At 38.7% G+C, this 19,080-nt stretch overlaps 2 protein-coding genes across 2 annotated transcripts; both read right to left on the bottom strand.

The window, feature by feature from the left end:
* Window positions 1-1,059: 1,059 nt before the first annotated feature.
* Window positions 1,060-7,259, bottom strand: tmem185a (transmembrane protein 185A). Its single transcript, XM_088420169.1, has 7 exons — window positions 7,065-7,259; window positions 6,388-6,564; window positions 4,403-4,616; window positions 4,240-4,323; window positions 3,168-3,344; window positions 2,973-3,096; window positions 1,060-1,971 (listed from the first exon to the last, which is right to left on the bottom strand). Exons 1-7 carry the CDS (start codon window positions 7,100-7,102, stop codon window positions 1,721-1,723), a joined length of 1,065 nt encoding a protein of 354 aa, XP_088276295.1. The 5' UTR covers window positions 7,103-7,259; the 3' UTR covers window positions 1,060-1,720.
* A 452-nt stretch (window positions 7,260-7,711) lies between these two features.
* On the bottom strand, window positions 7,712-17,688 carry aco1 (aconitase 1, soluble). The gene is made up of 21 exons (XM_088432818.1): window positions 17,629-17,688; window positions 16,651-16,784; window positions 16,033-16,201; window positions 15,800-15,937; window positions 15,659-15,728; window positions 15,393-15,576; window positions 14,825-14,964; window positions 14,565-14,736; window positions 14,393-14,493; window positions 14,191-14,307; window positions 13,027-13,186; window positions 12,821-12,956; window positions 12,176-12,260; window positions 11,861-12,017; window positions 10,966-11,090; window positions 10,791-10,895; window positions 10,518-10,660; window positions 9,703-9,850; window positions 9,319-9,441; window positions 8,232-8,417; window positions 7,712-8,150 (listed from the first exon to the last, which is right to left on the bottom strand). Exons 2-21 carry the CDS (start codon window positions 16,757-16,759, stop codon window positions 8,034-8,036), a joined length of 2,685 nt encoding a protein of 894 aa, XP_088288944.1. The 5' UTR covers window positions 16,760-16,784; window positions 17,629-17,688; the 3' UTR covers window positions 7,712-8,033.
* Between the last annotated feature and the right edge of the window lie 1,392 nt (window positions 17,689-19,080).

Raw genomic sequence — 19,080 nt, 5'->3', positions numbered from 1 at the left:
CCACAAACTGTTTTCGTTATTTATTGGTTTATTATTAAAAATACGTAACCAGAGCAACTTCTTTTTTTTTTTTTTTTTAGCAGACCTGTTCTTTTTTGTTTTTAACATTATTTTCTTAGTCTGGTAACGTTTTCTGCTAGCTTTTTCACTCTCCGCCTTTAACTGCTTTTATTTCACATCCCACTTCAGATGATTTCATTCTTGTTGTCAAGTTCTCCATGTAATCAAAAAATGTTGATCTGTCCTGGACTGCGTAGCACCATTTAAAATCTGTCACCTAGCAAAAGGCCACACAGAAAATAAAACAACGATTCACACTTGCAATCCCACCAGGAAAAATTAGTCTCCTAACCGAATGCTAACCCTGACCACCAAGTGACGAATAAATGTGGAATTTTCAGTATTTAGGCGAGATCAAAAAAAGTCTGCAAAATAAAACGGTTTTTTTTCTTTCAATTTATCGCTCCAAGTAGACAAGTCTGACAAAAAGAGTCGAGTGATCTTGAGAGTGTATGTAAAAAGATAAAGGAAGATACTTGAGGAGGAGGAACTACAAGGCCAAAGGCGAAAGCAAAATAATGATAGGCTTTAATGTTGAACTTACTTATCTGTCAAGGTTCTCTCATTCCATCTTCACAGGGAGTTTTCCTGTCGTTAAGTGAAAGGTTCTTTGTTCAAACAATCTACAAATCATGAAATTGGTATGCTGAGTACTTATGCCTCAACAACAGTCACTTTACCGCACGCACGCATGCACCTTACAAAACCTGCAGTGCAGGAAAGCTGCTAAATACATACTCTATATTACGCTTAGAATGTCTATTCATTTATTAGTATGTCATTATTACTGCTCTTATTGCCCTATTAATGTTTTTTTATTGCCTACTTTATTATTTACTCGATTGTGGAATGTAGTCTGCTCGGGGAAGTGACTAGAATAAGAATTTCATTGTGCGGTATTACTATGAATATGACAATAAAACTCTTAGATTTTCTATTACGCAGTCTAGAGTTTAACATTATTCCCCTTTGACAGTAATAAACTACAACCACTAAAAATTGCTGTTTGTTGTAGTTTTATTTTGCTGTAGGAATATCGGCTGATGTGTCAAGTAGCCGAACAGATCACATATGTACATTTGCATCCAAACCATTTAAAGTTGGTGGTCACAAACAGTCAGGAACGATGGGGAAGGTGTCGAATACAACTGGGCAGCTTGTTTCTACAAATCAACTTGAAAGTGGATCGCTTGCTCTGGTCCCTATTGAGACATATTCATTTATTTACAATCAACGGGAAAAGGGAGGCTCTCTCGACTATTAAGTGCATTTTTTACCCAAAACATTTCGATCAGTGCGCGATTAACCCTCTTGTTACGTTTGTGTGAGGAAAACCCATAAAGTAATCCAATTGTCCGTAAGCGTCTGAAATGAACTCAAACTTTCTGCAAATGCTGTATGTGAAACGAACGATTATTGGACTCGTCGGAGTAACGGGAGGGTGGAGTCCAAATCGCAAGCAAAGACAACGAGATGCCGACTTTTAAAGTCCTCGCCGAGAGGCCGGAACAAAGCGAGCATCTTGGCTGGTCCCATCACAGAGGTGAGGCAGCTTCCATTTTGTAGTCCCAAATAATCACCTCCTTGTGGTGAAAAAGACGCCGCAGGATTTGTGCTCAGTTCAAACGACGGCGGCTCTATTTGCTGAGTCCGCGCCCGTTTAGTCGGGCAAATCGATGCAGAGTTTGGGCGGCGGGACAAAGTATTTGCCGGGACTCTGCGTGATCACCACGCCTGTTTTTTTGTGGAACATGGGGGCGATTTTGGGCGGCGGCTCGGGTACGGGCGGGTCCTCCACGGCCTCGGGGTCATCGCTGCGTTGGAGGTCGTAAGAAACGTTGCCGTATTCTCGCAGGAAGGGGAGGAGCTCCAGCAGGAAGTGGCAGAAGTCCTTGCGGATGCCAAACCACCCTAGGAAGACACAGAGGTGGAAGAAAGGTTAACAGCCATTTTTTGTTAAAAATGTTGCGTGTTATTTTTCAAAGTAAAAGCAACATTTGAAAAGGTATTATTTTATCCATAAAAGCTTGCACAATATGGATTTTACCATGTGGCGTACTTTATAGCTATGGCGTTGCAGAAAGAAGATTCCACTTGATGCTGAACCTAAGCTTTCATTCATAAATATCACTCAAGACTAGGGGCTGCACAATTTATCAAGTTTTAATCGCAATCACGATATTGATGATTATCTAAGCTGATCCGTGGCAATATTAACATTTAAAAAGTCAAGCAATTTCTTTTTATTACAAGTCAAATCAAGCACTACCACGAGGGGGCAATGTTTCCTGCATGTTTGCGTGACAAAAGCATCTTTTTTTTGTTTTGCACCCTAATATATTATTTACCAGTGTGAAATGGCGTGAAGTTCCTCAAAAACTGGAAAAAATTTGCTAACTGATTCAAATTTGCTTAAAAGTAAACCGTTTATTATTATTTTTTGTAAATATCACGCCTAGAAGCCTTGTTTGGATACTGCTTGTTTAAAAAAAGGGCAATAAATAGACACGTCTGACCAAACATGATGAATAATTTGTGATTTCAGTATTGACCAAAATAATTGTGGTTATTATTTCGGCCATAATCGTACAGCCCTAAAGACTAAGGACTAAAGACTACTATGAAAAACATGTGTTATTGAAAAAACAAGGGCAAATTCAGAAATAACAGAAAAAAACAGTACTTGCATCGCTGATTTTTTTTAATTTTTTTTAAACATGTTGTCCAGTCATCAAAAGAGATTTTGATTAATTTGATAAGCAATTAGTTGTCGATTAATCGACAGAGTTTTGCACCTCTAGTTCACTTAAACAGGAAGTCAACCCAAACTCAACATCTATTAATATTGTGCTTGTGCAATATGACTCAAGCGGCAAAAAACATACAAATGTATGCTTTCGATTTCTACTCACAGTGATTTCCGCCTTTCTGGCCAAAGGTGGTGACCATAAGCGTGAGGAGCGAGAGCCACAGCGGCACGAACACGCACACGTAGCTCAGGCTGTTGTGGCCGTCCAGCTTGTGCACCAGTAGGATCTGGGGGAGAGGAAACGTCGCCGACGTCAGCGTTGCGGGCCGAAGCAGGGTAAGCGCCGGCGGAGCCTCACCTCAAAGGTGAGCAGCGGAACCACGATGGTCATCCAGCTGATGGCCATGGTGATGTGAGTCCGCCGCTGCTCTGCGATGATGTCGATGGAGCGGAGGAAAAGGACCGACCAGATGATGTAGTAGAGGACGACGAGGCACAGGAAGGACATGAGGATCCAAAGGGGCACGCACACCACCTGCGTACACCGCCATCAACAGACCGGTTAGCATCTAGCGGTGGCTCCCTCTAGTGGTATGCAAAAGAATCAATGCCTATGTACAAGTACGTTGTTTTTCATGTTTAGTGTCTCAACAAAAATGCTTCTTTTAAAACACGGGTCAGTTTGACCTTTTACAACAAACAAAAATGGATTATTTCAACTTGAAATTATGTCAAATGAAACGACTCATGCTTACAGAGTTAATAAAGGGCACATTTTAAAAGTTCTACTGTTAAATATAGAACTAAAAATACACATCAGGTGTGTTTGAGGACAGAATCATCAAAAACATGGAGCATAACGAACCTTCAGGTCCAGATTTGGAAATCTGCATTGTTGTACCCAAATAGTAATTGAATTGATTTATTACTGAATATATATTTTGCTCATTCTGTCAATTTGATTCATTAGCCATTTTTTAAATATATGAATAGAAATTAAAACTTGCATTTGTGTTAAATTCATCAATTAATAGATAAAATATTCAAAAGGTTAACCGTTTATTAAAGTAATTGTGAGTAATTGTCGTCTTCAGTTGTGTCTACATAAAAGTATTGTAGTATACAAGTAGCATACATCAGAAGGCGCGGCATTAGACAGTAATATTCATGTACAAAATGTTTAACTGTTTACATTTGAGCAATTTAGCTTACAAATGTTTTTAAAAGGTACAAAATGAGGTGGGGATTTTATTTACTATTTTTTAAGGAAATGTAAATAAAAAATACCTTCTTTGTTTTATGATACATTTACTAGTGCTAATATAATTATTACTGTATTTTGAGCACATAATATAAAAGGAAGGATTCAAAGTGGCCCTGGAGTATTATTTGTTCACTTTAAATTAAAAATCCGACTGAGTGTCCCTCACCAGCCAAGGCCAGTTGATGATCCTGTCAAGCCTCAGAGCGATGAAGATGAACTGGAGAATATTTACCGAACAGAACACCTCCAGCTGAGTCAAATAAAAAGCGGCGTTAATTTTTCACCCTACATGACAGTGGGTGGGCGCGCCATGATAAAACATGTCTCACCTCCAGGGAGCGGTCGTGTCTGAAGCCCCAGACGCAAGCCGCCACGGAGACGGGGGAGACGAAGAAAAGCGGCATGAAGACCAGCAGCCAGAAGTAGTTACCGCTTCCCCTGGCCACGCGGTCGCAAACCAACACCTCGAACATCAATAAGAGGACATGAAGGCCCACTGCGATCAGCATGGCCTTGAACTCCACGCATGTCTCGCCTTCAGCCCTGGTGGAGAAGGACAACGACACATCACGCCCTGGTCACATAACTTGAGTCCTCACTACATCGAAAATTAAAGTATGATATATTTTAAATTAAATATCACAAGAAGACTTCGCTACATCTTGTTTTCCTATGCACATTGCCCAAGGAATATAATCCTATTTAAAATGAAGCCATGACTGAAAAGGTATCAATAATATTTGGTGTAATATGGTCTAAAAGATGAAAAGTCTACAGTACTTTTAAGTTGATTCAATTTATGGAATTTGAGTCATTTTACGCAAAGTTAAGTGACCGTAAAGCCATTTTTTCACCGATGGTATTTATCCTGCTCTATGCAACACTACTCAGCTCTACCAGTACACTAAAGGACATTGCATCTCCACTGTCACAACCCTCCTTACCTCAGCAGTGATGTCATGTTAACAGCGAAGGAGCAAACGTGCACTGTACACAATTAAAAAAATAAATAAAAATGGAGAGCGCGGAAGAATTATTGTACCTGGTGCTAGATTTATGGCTGTTTTGGAATACTATTGCATTAACCAGAAGATGATATTGACTTCAAGTCCATCAAAGTAAGGTTGTGGAGGTGAAGGTTTTTAAATTCGTTGTCTTCTCTGTCTTTCGTCATTACTGGTGGATGGTTTTCCCGGGTAGTTTGTCTGTCTCGGACTAATCATTGGCCTCTAAAGTATTTATGTCAGATTTTGTCACCAGGCTACTGCCCATTTTTTTCTTTTAAACCACAATTCAGTATGTACCAGAAAAAGCAACTAGATAGGAGTAGATATCTCCCTGGAAGTAGGGCTTTTGTCAATTAAAGTTAACTTTGATGGAAACAGGCCTTAAAATAAAACCAGTTCTCTTAACCAATGCATTCAAAGAATAGAAATGCTTCTACATTAAACTAAAACATAGGTATGAAAATGTCAGACAGATCAAATTAAAAAAATATGTTCGGAAGCTATAAAATAAACATTGCCTGATAAACTAATGGCTCAATTGACTATATTTACAGTATAGCCTAGAATCGAATTGAGACAACGAACCACCTCTTAAGTAAGGTGCCCGCAATTAACTTAAGTTTTTAATATCAGTGAAAAGAAAGGGAAGGCAGGAGCAGTTACACATGAAGGAGGGAGAGAGCAAGGCAAAAGGAACACCGCATACACAAATGCCCCGCTTTTTGAATACTGCTAACTGCCCTTTTAAAAAAATATAAAAAAAGATACCAACAGGTACAAGTTCGACCAAAAATTCTATGATTTGTCTATATGAAATAAATCATACATTAAATTGTTATCAATATGTATTTATCTTTTGGATTACAATCCAACTATGAAGTCCTTGTCCGTCTCACGCCATTCTTTAGATAGGGCTGTTGAAACAGAAAAGTGTGAACTGGAACTTTGCCCCTGCTGTTGGATTACATCAGCGATGCCTGACTATCAGCAGTTGGGATTTTTGTGGTGTCTTGTATTGTGTAATGCTTTGTTGAATAAAAAAAGCAAGCGGGGCGGCTGAGCTTTGGCAGCTCTGAAGCGAACATGAGAGTGGGAGCTTAGTTGTCCCTTGCTAGCAAGAAAAGTCAATCTCGGCTGGTATGAGTTACTAGTTTACAATCTGGGCTTGTCTTAGTCTTCTTTATAGATTTCTCTGACAGTCTAAAAACAAAATTAATTGTGCTCAAAGAGGAAATGCTGTTTCTGGTTATTCAAATTTAAAAAGGACAGTTTTGCACCGTAAATGTATTACTATGATATTTTCGTACCTGTACTGAGGGTTGTGTGCCCAAACTCCAGTGCCCACCGACGCGCCGATGATGACCAGCAGCTTCCACAGCCATATTGGTGTGAACACGGCCCAGTAGCTCCACTGGATAACTCCATCCAGTCTCAAGGACAGCAAAACGGAGAAGAGCAGTAGGCACAAGTAGATCAGGAATTTGCTGCGGGGGGATAGGAGGACACATGGATCACATCAACTTGTCAGTAAACGGCATCTGGATTTGAAATTGATCTACTATAATGAACAGAGTCAGTGGTGAAAAGCAAGACAAGGGTGGTATGACAAGCAGCCACTGAACTCTGATACCTCCAGGTAGGACCATGATTTATGTGAAAACATCAAAGAAATAAATAGAATAATGAACGACGCTTGTTAAGTGAGCAAGATAATGATTAAATCCTCATCATTCCTGAAGAACAAGTTAGCGTGTTAACAAGCTTCAATACATAAAAATGAAAATAAATCGCTACGTTTAATACTGTTCGTGCAGTATATTTAACACTTTTGCCGACCCTAAAGGGTTTTTCTCACTTTCACATTTTTAACCTTACAGCCAAATAAGTTCTAATCGAAGTATAATTGTTTCAATTGTTGACACGGTGACGTTATGACATCCAGCTAACGCGATTCGGCAAGGCAAACTTCTCGCTCGTCCATTACCTGGGATTAAAATCCTGAAAGAGTCCACGTAAATTCATTTCGCAGGAAAAAAAATGTCACCCTCGTTCGTTATACCATGGTTTCGTTTTGTTTGCGATTTATTTTACTTTAGACGCTCATCTAAAATTCCTTGCTAGCTAGCTTGGGTATTTTTGTTTTTCCCCTAACCACTCCATCGGAAATTACGTCACGCACGATGGGCGGTTACTTCCGTTCACGAGAGACTAGAGACGAAGTAATAATGTATTGTACTGTATATCGGAAGTGCCATAAAAGTTTTTCTTTAATGTATTGTATTTAGTATTTATTTTAAAATACTGCACGGCTGTATATTATTATCCGCAATTAAACATTTGTGTCCGACAGATTTTTGATTGAACCTTCAGATTTTTGTAAATTTTCAATTCTGTATATTGTTAATGTTAAAACGGAGCACAACTGTATAGTTGCATACAATAATATAACATGCAATTTTTTTTTTTCACTAACTGGCCTATTTTTATGTAGGTCGTTATATTGATACTTTGAGCGTTACATATTTTTTCTCCATGTAAATTTGGTATAATACTGTAATTATAGAAACTCAGATATAAAGTATGATGTTGTAAAGTTAAAAGACATGCGACAGAGTAAAAAGCCGTCCAAGATGCATACATGTGTCCATTTAATTCAAATCATACACATCTCCTTTGATCTACTTAAACGTGTTGCATAGCAAAGCAATATTATTGCACAAATTTGTATTGTTATATCATCAGTTACAAAGTCTTAATCATTCCCCCATGACAACATATACAGCATGTAGATATGTAAATATAAGAAAAATGAAGGCAGCAACCCTGACAAAAAAGCAGTGACAGGAGGCAAAATAAATCTATGCAGGAAAACAGTTGTCATTTTAGAATTCTACAAATAATACAATAGGAATGTTTCGTGGAATTTTATATTGACAACTATGGATCTTTGATATTAATTTTCAGACATCTTGCGAATCATGTAGTTCAAGATGCCCCCATGGTGAAAATAGGCCAGTTCCACATCTGTATCGAACCTCATCCGTACACTAAACGTTTTTCCTGTGTCGAGCTGAAGGGGAAAAACACAAGAGAAGACGTTATGCAGTATACTGTAATGAAATGCGCGCCTTCCGAGACCCCGCCAGCCTACCGTCACTTCAACAATCATCCTGGTGGTGATGTTATCGGGTATGGTGATAAGGTAGCGCTCTCTTCCCGTCAAGCCCAGACTTTCAGCATTGTCTCCTGGTAAATACTCCAGCGGGATGATTCCCATCCCCACCAGATTGCTCCGATGGATCCGCTCATAGCTCTCGGCGAGAACGACCTTGATACCCTTGGAAAAGGCACAGAAAATGCTCAATCACAGTAGGAGAGAGTCCATGAAATTCTCCTGCTTTTCATTATGCATTGCTGTCAATGATACAATATTTATGAATAAATTGGAGTGTGAAAATAAAACAGAGTTTCCGTAGGTTTCAACAAATCTAAATTATTACTTCTTAATACCATGACAGGAACAGTACATTATTTTCAAGCTAAGAGAAAATTAATTGAAACATGAATCAACTTTTTGCTAAAATGTTTTATGATGACTCATTTGCAAGATGTTGTTTTCGATTTTGTTAAGTTTTATACGGATGCGCAATGTCATGAGTGACACAATTTTTCAGAAGATGAGCCTGATATGAAACAAATGACGTTAAAGGACCACTCTTCTGGAGCTTCTAAAATAAAAATGGGCCGAGAGATCCCACTAAAATGAGTTCCAAAATTGAATAGTTCTGACATGAATGCCTTTGTTCTGGTTAGGCAGTGCTTATGACTGTGCTTACTTGAACATGAAGGAAAAAAAAAAACCTTGTGAAATAACAACATTAATACAATAACAACAATAAAAACGACAACAAAATAAATAGAAAAAAGCAAAGCACTCATGACAAAAGTTCTCCATGCTCAAAAGGGAGTGGGAAGAAGTCTAGACTTAATAAATCTTACACCTCAATTTTTCTTAATTTCTAAATGTGTACAGCTATATAAAACAATGCTAAAGATCATAACAATAACAGTGATGACAATGAATCACAACATTACTTGGCTGAAAAAAAAAAATCATAGGACATCAGGTATATCATTGAAAAAAATGTTACTGTGATAGATGATGATCATCTCTTCCAACATATTTTGTGGCTGGGAAGCACCAAATATGAAACATTAATAAGCTAAGGAATTCTTACCAGTAATAATGGACCTTTTGCCGCCCAGTCTCTCGAGCTGCCAGAACCATACTCCTTCCCGGCAAGAATCAGTAGAGGGACTCCTGACTGGTTGTATCGCTCCGCAGCGTCAAAAACGTCCATCTAGACAAAACAGAACAAATGACTTAAAAAGATACAATTTTTTTTTTTTACTCTTTCGTCCTTCTATCCTAATTAGCTCATTAGAGGACATCATGGTCTTTCCAAGGTGTTTGGGTGGGATTCAATTTCATTTGCTGAGACAAAATGGACACAACTGTGGACGCATATGAATAGAATGTGTCTCAGGGGGATTTCCAATACAGATTTTGTACGGATGAAGAGGGTCACGGTGTTTGAGTTGACAGCTGTTAACGTACTTACCACTTCCCCAGTTGGTAGGTAAATGGTTTGTGGTGCCTGCTTGTTGAGGAATTTGTTGAACAGGCGGATGTTGGCAAACGTCCCCCGAGCCATGACGGCGTCGTTGCCTCGACGGGAGCCATAAGAGTTGAAGTCACGTGGGGTTACGCTATCATTATGTAAAAAAACAAAATGAGCAAACAAAAACAAAGGCATTAAATAGTAGTATAGTATATTATTGATGAGTCAGAGCATCACATCCCAAAAATTTCGGACTACTGCTTTTTTTTTCTCACGCATTGAACCCTGCAGCTTATCTGCTGTTTTTTTTTTTTTTTTTTACTAGCCACCAGAGGGCAATCTCCCAGAAAACAAATGGAGACAGAAAAAATGCTACCTAAATGTTGATTTTGAGTTTGAACTGCTAATTTACTAGCCACCAGGGGGCACTTGCCATTAGTAGACACAATCGTGCATGCGACTGTTGTGTTGGTGCAGTAATCTAACAATCCGGGTGTGTTGTGTTATGTTGACAATATGTTGCTGCTGTTCTTATTTATAAACATGCAGGCGTGTTCAGTTTGTGTTGAAGACATGGAGTTGCTGGAAATTTAGTTTAAAAAGGCTTTAAAAAAAAAAACTGAAGAAACTTCCAGGGATCATATTTCTGTGTGAATATCTGATGTTACAATCTGCCATTTATAGTCTGGTGCATCTTATACATGACAGAAATATAGTTTCTAAAAATGTTTTGTTGGTACTGCTTAAACTCTGGTGTGCCTTAAAAATATGTTAATTTGAAAATATGTCCACATCTTATCATTGAGGTCTCTCACCCTCTGCTTGAGAGGTACCGTGCCGCGGGGCTGCTTCTTGTAATGTTCCCAGCAGGGGAAATGTGGTCTGTAGTCACCGAGTCACCCAAGTTGAGCAGCACGTAGGCACCGTCTATGGACCGAGGAGGATTTAACTGCATGGTCTGAATCAGAGACGAGGAATTGGAAAAACTCAGAAATTGCAAATGCTCATTCTCAAAAAAATAATGTCTTGGCCTCAATCTCTTCTATGCAAGCTGATAACATTTCTGACACAAAAAAATAATTATTTACCAAACCATCAAAGAAAGGCGGGGACTTGATGTAAGTTGACGTCGCATCCCAGGGATACAGTTTGTCCAAAGGCGCCACCAGAGAGTTCCAGCGTTCATTCACTTTCTGCAACCCATTAGCAACATTTCTTCATAATAAGTCTTCCTTCAAATTCCGTCTTGAATACGGAATGCACCTCAATTTTCTCGTAGACTTCTCTAAACATTGACGGAATGACAAACTTTGTCTCTTCTCGCTGGATCTCCTCCCGCGTGGGCCAGATGTCCCTCAAAAAGACTTCTCGACCATCAGAATTAATGGCTAAAATAAAGACAAAAATAGGTGTCATTTAAAAAAAAGCTGTATCCATTCCACATTCATTCATATCTATACTTATTAAAACATAGTATGTATTTTATGTTCATATTGCTAAAATTTGTAATGTTTTTAGATCCCATTTATGGATTTTTCAGTCTGATACTTGGCAATTTTTTTTTAATACTGATTCATTTTAAAAATAAAACAAATAAAGCATCACTTTTTTTTACTCTCAATGCATTTCAATAGGTATCAATGACAACCATATTTTCACAATTCACGGGTCGGCTTGGTACCAATTTCCCACGAATAGCAGGGATCAACAGAAAATAAATTGCCAAAAAAAAATAAAAAATTCACAGAATGCATTGTGTGGCGCAATTATGGAGACATAAATTTTTGTCAAATGTTTGCCTTACTAGGAGTTGAATGAGTGTCATGTTTACCACATAATAATATAATTTATGTTGCTCTAAGTATTTTATGATTTTTTGTTATTATTAATTTATATTATTTAATTATTTGGCCAATCATTTTTGGCCAATGTGTGAAGGGCCATAGCTGGCCATCGTTTTTGTTTTGTTTTTTTTTTACTCCTTAAGTCATGTCTTGGTCTCTATATTCCAGACGTTCCAATATGCTGTATTCCCTTCTTGGGTTTATTGTCATCCGCAAAAAAATGATTTAATACATATTGAAAGCCAGACAATCAGAGACATTGAATCATTTTCAATGATGTCAAATCATGTTTTACAACTTCCCACGTTACTCACCTATAGGTTCTGTCTCAAAGTCAATCTTTACAGTCCCAGCTATGGCATAAGCAATTACAAGCGGCGGCGAGGCAAGGTAGTTGGCTCTTGTATTGGGGTGAACGCGACCTTCAAAGTTTCGATTTCCCGACAGGACACCTGCAGCGACCAAATCTCCCTGAAAAGCAAAAAATACACACAGAATTATCAATGTTCCTATTTGGTATATACAAATTTTCCACCGTAATGTGGAGGATACGCGTCCATTGTATGCGGATGGACGTGGAACATATTGCCACCATTAACACGACAAAGCCCTACTGTATTTAGACATACCTGGGTGATGGCCTCAACCACTGGTTCTGGGAGGGGTCCACTGTTGCCTATGCATGTCATGCAACCGTAGCCGACAACCTCAAAGCTTGAAAAAAAAGAGGAAAAAAAAAAGGAGAGTGATGCATGTGATGCTAATACAATTTATATTGCTTTGATTTTTTCCCCCCAAATCAAGCTTCAGTTCTACATCACAATGTACAATAACACTTAAAACCATGACATGAAAATAGCATCACAACATCAAAACATTAAAATATATTACCATAATACGATAACATAATATTCAAGACACTAAAGACATTTTGTGAGTTAGGCAGTCCTTTTAAAAGTTTTTGAAAATGTTTAATTAAACCCATACCTTCCATACTACTTACATATATGTAATAATGTATAACAGTGTATGTAAAACTACATTTCTATTTTATTTATGAAATAATTTTAGATGCTATTGTTACACAAGATATACGGTTTTGAAAGTGAGAATGTATAGCTAAATGGCCTTAAATTGCTAATGTAAGCCATTGTTTTATTTTAAACACAGCCTGACGATCCCAAAATTACATCAACTAAGATTGCAATTTCGGTCCCAAAACAATAACTTGTTCAGCCCTAGCACCTTGTATGCATAATTGTTTATCATCTTACCCTAATTGAGAGAGATAGTTCATAACACCACTCTCCTTTAGGTAATAGGTCACCACTCCGCTGCCAGGTGAAAGGCTAGTCTTGATGTAGGGCTTCACACTTAATCCATTCTCGATTGCCTTTTTAGCAAGGAGTCCTGCAAGAAAACTGCAATGAATAATCCAGACGTATGAGGGAAATCCAAAAATGAAAACCACATGACCCACCAGCTCCGAGCATGACGGACGGGTTGCTGGTATTTGTGCAACTGGTGATGGCTGCAATCACCACTGAGCCGTGGCTTAACGTGTACTCTTTTCCATCAAACTGGAAGGGGACTGTTGCACTCTGAGAATCCGGAGCTATGGCGAAGCCTTTAAAACCTTGCTGGATTTTAGGTAAAAATAATAAGAAATGTGCATTTATTTGTGCATAAAACTGCTCAAATACAGTGGACCCCCGGTTTACGACGTCCTTGCCTTACATTTTTTTTTCACCTAATGACGTGGGTCGTGACGTTTTTTCTGTCCCCTCTTTACGCCATTTTTTTCGCCTTACGACACCTCAAACATGGCGGTCAGTGTGAGCGCGCGTCTACTAGGGGCAACGCGCTAATACGTCACTACACGCGTCACTGCTTATGTCACTGCAATGCTGGTCTGCTATTGGCCGGTGTAACAACTCCCTGAGATACTGGTCTACTATTGGTCGACGTCACAAAGATGCTGGTCTGCTATTGGTCGGGGGACAAAGATGGCTGCCTAAAGACTTGATCTCATTTGAGAGTGCTTTGAATATGGTATTTATTATGCATTTTAGTGCTTAATACAAACTTCAATAAGTCAGCCATTGGTCCCAAGATTGCTAGAGAGAAGATGATGATTTATATGGAAACGAAGATGGAGATAATCAAGAAATACGAAGAAAGTTAAGCTAGTCTAGCCTAGGCTACCCTCACTAGTGAATTTGGCCATAACAAGCTCATCACTTGAAGGTAAATAAATACTTTATATATTTTTTTATTGATGAATTGTATGCATGTATATTATAGATAAGTAGCACTTACCATACTTTTTTGATACAAATTTTTAACATGTATGGACAATTTTTATGCTTTTACCTCGGGTTTTACACGCATTAGCTGATTAACATAGGTTTGGATTGCCCACCCTTCGGCGAATTTGCGTTACGATCCCAACCGTGGAACGGATTCATCTTGTAAACCAGGGGCCCACTGTATATTAATTCTTGTAAAATACATAACAGAGTGGGCCAGCTATCTTTTGATTCAGGCCGTACTGAAATTTAATTATTACACTAGGCCAGATTTTGGACACCACTGCTCTAAAAAAGCAAAGAAATTATTAAAAAAAAAAAAAAAAAAACCTCACCTTCGCACCTAGACAGCTTTCAAAGTCTTTCTTCATGTCTGAAAGAGGAATTCTGTCCTGAGGTCTTTTAGGGCCACTACAGCATGGAACCACAGTACTGAGGTCTAACTCTACAACCTTCATAAGACACATGATGTTATTAACACAATGTTGTTCATTATTTTTTCCCTTGTGGTGTGCGATACATGATATTAGAACAGACCTGACTAAAATCTGGATTCTGGGAGACGTCGCTGTAGTCCCGAAACATGGACACGGCCTTCAGGTACTTTGTAATGTAAGCCAGCTTTTGTGCCTCTCGCCCTGATTTAAGACAAAATAAACTATACACATAGGCAAATTCATTCCGCAGCCATGATTGGAGAGTCACTCACCGGTCTGCTTGAGGTATTCAATGCTGACATCATCCACCGGAAAAAAAGCTGCGGTCGCTCCGTATTCCGGACACATGTTGGAGATGGTGGCTCTGTCGGCAATGGAAAGCTGAGCCACGCTGGGCCCGAAAAACTCCACAAACTTTCCCACGACGCCCACTTGACGGAGGTGCTGGGGGAAAAAAAAAAAAAAAGAGGGTGATACAGATGGTGTTTAATACAAAGCTTTATAATCGCTCCATGAAAATGGAGTCATTTACCTTGGTGACGGTGAGAACAATGTCAGTGGAGGTAATGAACTTGTCCGGGCTCCCGTACATCTTGTATCCGATCACCTCAGGAAGAACCATGCTGATTGGTTGACCCAGCATCACTGCTTCTGCTTCAATGCCACCCACACCTATGCAAAGGTAGAATGGCATTAAAACTAAATCAATCCCCTCGTAAGAATGAGAGAATTAGGAAAGATTCTAGGGGGCGCCAAAAATCAGCTGAAAATTGACATTCGATTCGATTCAAAGAATTATGACCTCATTCAATCCCAAAGATGTATTTATACGTCTTTACTCATTTTCAGTATTACTTATTTTGAACAGTGAATTAGGAAATCTGCATTGAAATAACTTTAAAACAACAACTTCAAATGTATAACTGCATTTTTTTTTTCCAAACATGTAAGCATATGTAAATCATACATGAAGGGGGCGGGTCCCATATGAAATCTCACCTAGGGCTCCACTTTTTGCTCATAAATGTTACAAAATGAAACCCCGTCTGAATTTGAATGTGATTGGGTGCATATAAAGTTGAACACAAACTAAGACTTACCCCATCCCAGAACACCGAGGCCATCAATCATCGTGGTATGGGAATCTGTGCCCACCAGGCTGTCAGGGTAGAAAAACCCTTCGTGGTTAAACACCACTCGGGCCAAATATTCCAAGTTGACCTGGTGGACAATTCCTGAACCAGGTGGAATGATACGCATGTTCCTGAAAGCTTTGGACCCCCACTAAAAAAAAGGAAAAAGATTTTTAGCATATTTTCAGAGTGTGAGAGGCGTTTGTCAATTGACAGTGACCACTTGTTAGCACCTTAAGGAACTGGAATCTTTCTCTATTGCGCTCAAATTCCAAGTTTTGATTTTTCTGGAGACTGTCAGACCTTCAAAAAACAGATGATTGGATTAATGGAACATTTAAAAGCTGCAAGCACTTTTTTTTTGACAATCTTACTTTTTGTTAAAGTCCACTTGGACAGAATGATCGATGACCAGGTCAGCTGGGCAAACGGGATTGATTTTCTCAGGGTCTCCGCCCAGTTTTAGCACCGCATCACGCATGGCGGCAAAATCCACCACGGCAGGTACGCCGCTGTGAAGAAAAATGAAAGAAAGAGATTGGGCGCAAATGAACCACACCAGTCAGTAATGGGTCCACTAATTGAAAAAATAGTAGCGCTGGCATACGTGAAGTCCTGCAGGATGACGCGTGCCGGCATGAAGGGGATCTCCACTGTCTGCGTCTGGGTTTGTTTCCAATTGAGGATATTTTCCACATCAGACTGCTTCACCAGAAAGCCATCACAGTTCCTGACAGCAGACTCCAAGAGAACCCGAATGGAGAACGGCAAGCTGTCTAAAAGACAGAACAGAATTGTGAATTTAAGATCCTTGTGTGGGATCAACGATGTGTTAGTTACTGGTCATTTTGTCTGGGTTAGTTCAATCTTGCTCTGCCCCAATGTCATATGGTGTTCCACAGGGTTCAATTTTGCGGCCCCTGCTGTTTTCATTGTTTTTGCACCTTCCATCTTAGGAAAGCAAGTATTTCCTTTATTTGCCATGCGAATAAGTCAGTTCTATGTCACACTATATAAAAAGTCTTTGTCAAAACACTTTGATGGGCAAATTTTATTTTTACGTCACGCGAAGCAGCACTTTCAATGCAGCAATGAATAAAGTTGATTTTGTCATGTAGTTTGGGTTTATCCAGAAATTTCACCCGAAAGCCCAATTTCACAAACTTTTTTTTTTTTTGTAAGTGTTTGATGTGGACACATTTCATAGCAACAGATGGTCTCTTACCATATCTGGGATCTTCAAGTTTGGAGAGATTATAAAACAGCTGATTTGCAACTTGCGGATCCAGAGGCTCGACGATACGTTGGAATGGATTAGTGGCAGTTCCGGCCATCCTCACCCGTTACGTTTGTCCAAATCTAAAGTAAAATGAGAATGCAAACCATTGCTTTCATTTTGTCTAGAAGGCAGTTTAAAAACATGAAGCCACTTGACTAGCTGCAAAGCCATATTTGTTTTGTAGATTGTTTTCATTGCAGGAATTAAGAGTTTGATAATTAGTACAAATTTATGAAAAATCCACTCAAGTAGTGTAATTAAGTATAAGTACTTAAAGTGTACTTTGTCACAGTATTTGTGTACACATAAGTATTTCAGCAAGTTTTTGCGATCAAGACTTGATCATTGCCACGCCCATTTATGACGTAACAAATGACGCAATGCTACAAAGAAAAAAACGTTTTGGTATTGTTGGTCTTTGTTGGATTTTTTTTATGAATCATTTTAACAATTAGGGTGAGTCAGGACTGTTACTTGACCTTTGACGTTAAATTATATCCCTAATAGTTATTTTACTCCTTTTTGACCCCGCAGCACGCCAATTCATGGTTTGTATAATGTTGACCTGTATATGTGCCCAGACCCTAGTGTCAAAGTCTGAAGTCTGCATCATGGCCCACTGGTTAGCATTAGCCACTTTGTTAGTCACATTTTATAATTTGATGAAATGAAAACAACAGTTTTGTTGTGCCTTTTTTTTTGTTGTGCATTATTAATTCCTCTAGCCGAAAGCGTACAAAGTTCTTTTTACTGCCAAGTGAGTTATATAATTCGGGCTGCAGGAGGGCAGCCCCACTGTGGTTTAAGACTCAAACTAGTTCGTTATCGCCTTTTAAAGTAAACAATGTTTTACACCACAAAGTTGGGTGTGTGCCTTCGGTGGCAAATAACGCCAAACAGGTAGTGATGTGTGTCTGACTGTACCTCGTCACGAAAATCGGCGTTTGACGTCGCGGTTACCCAAACTGGATGCGGAAGTAATCTGAAGCGAAAATTGTACGGAAACAGCACTTGATCAAACTACTTCTTTTGCGTATTTGTTTTCCTAGTGTGCATTTAGAACAGACGCGCTTTCAATTTGTTTTCTTACAAACTCTTACAAAATGAAGGCCATCCTTGTAGTGGTTCCATAAAGCATGCAGACACTACTAGCTGCAGTAAGTTGAAAATAAGTAGAGTGTTTTTTTTTTTTTTTTATTGAGGATCTCTCACTAACTTTTGGTGATTTTTCATTTGTTTCAGTGTTTAAATCGCGCAAAGCAGAAAACTGAAAAGATCGACCAAAAGTCGTTTTGTCAAACAGGCAAAGATAGGGTAAAGTGAAATTGATGCTATTCATTATTTTATACAAAGCTCCGATATCATGTTTAATTGCTTGCATTTTTCTTGGAGTAGTTAGTAGGCAATAATAATTTCCTTATCATGACTGGAATTACTGGCATTTAATATAGATTCATAGAAATAATCCTTCGTCAGATCGATTCTAAAGTTATTTTGCTTTATCAGTTAAAATGTTAACATATTGTCTATACATCTTTTGATGACTTATTTTTTATATGCATTTAAACCCTTTAAAAACACACATTTTGCCATTGGCTGTTGATTGAAATTGACATCTAATGTAGTCAATGTAATGTTCGTAAATATTTGATAAAATCACTAATGGTTCCTCAGAACATGCTTCTTTATTTTGTTCAACAGCCTTTCTCTTCATACAATGGCTAACAGTCAACCATCCCATCATAACTTGCAGGATCTATTGTACACTTCAAGAAGCCTAGGAATTTCCATACATTACAGTCAAACATTTCCAAACTCAGAAAACAGGTGAGTCGTGATTGGTTGTTTCCCGAGCCTTGAGCACCTGTGTTGTCATTTTCAGTGGACATCAAGTGGCGAAATGTGTACATCAGGGGTGTAAATCCGATCCTCAAAGGCTGGCAACCTGCATGTTTTCTAGGTTTCTTCCCCCGACACACCTGCTTTAAATGATCAGGTCATCAGCAAGCTCAGCAGAAGCCTGATAACAATCACGATCATTTGAATCAGGTGTGTCAGAGAAAGAACCCGAGAAAACATGCAGGATAGCGGCCCTCGATGACTGAATCTGGAAACCCCCGCTGTACATAATAAATAATTAAATTAATTAAGGGCAAAACATCAACTTTATACTGCTAAAATGACTGAAAAAAAAACAATGAAATGTAAAGTAAAAAGAAATCCATTATAAAAAAGATTGTATTTCATGCACAATATCAGAGCATTTGATTTGATTGCAGTGCAATTCTCAAAACAAAATGTTAATTGGAACTCTATTTAAAAAAAAAAAAAGCCCCAAAACATTTAACCTATGCATGTTCAATGCCTTTTCCCCCC

This window comes from Hippichthys cyanospilos, chromosome 1, assembly GCF_059441005.1.
Source record: "Hippichthys cyanospilos isolate Australia breed blue-spotted pipefish chromosome 1, RoL_Hcya_1.0, whole genome shotgun sequence".
NCBI lineage: Eukaryota > Metazoa > Chordata > Actinopteri > Syngnathiformes > Syngnathidae > Hippichthys > Hippichthys cyanospilos.
This window is presented reverse-complemented; position numbering and strand designations above follow the sequence as displayed.

What these genes read in the sequence shown, in the direction of transcription:
- tmem185a (XM_088420169.1), bottom strand. Translation starts at nt 7,102, where the DNA reads ATGAATTTACGTGGACTCTTTCAGGATTTTAATCCCAG. An exon ending in TTTCAGGATTTTAATCCCAG is followed by an intron (nt 6,565 to 7,064) that starts GTAATGGACGAG and finishes ATCCCCCCGCAG; the next exon opens with CAAATTCCTGATCTACTTGT. An exon ending in GCACACAACCCTCAGTACAG is followed by an intron (nt 4,617 to 6,387) that starts GTACGAAAATAT and finishes CTTCTCCACCAG; the next exon opens with GGCTGAAGGCGAGACATGCG.
- aco1 (XM_088432818.1), bottom strand. Translation starts at nt 16,759, where the DNA reads ATGGCCGGAACTGCCACTAATCCATTCCAACGTATCGTCGAGCCTCTG. An exon ending in CGCCTTTCTTTGATGGTTTG is followed by an intron (nt 10,661 to 10,790) that starts GTAAATAATTAT and finishes TCTCTGATTCAG; the next exon opens with ACCATGCAGTTAAATCCTCC. An exon ending in GGATGATTGTTGAAGTGACG is followed by an intron (nt 8,151 to 8,231) that starts GTAGGCTGGCGG and finishes TTTCCCCTTCAG; the next exon opens with CTCGACACAGGAAAAACGTT.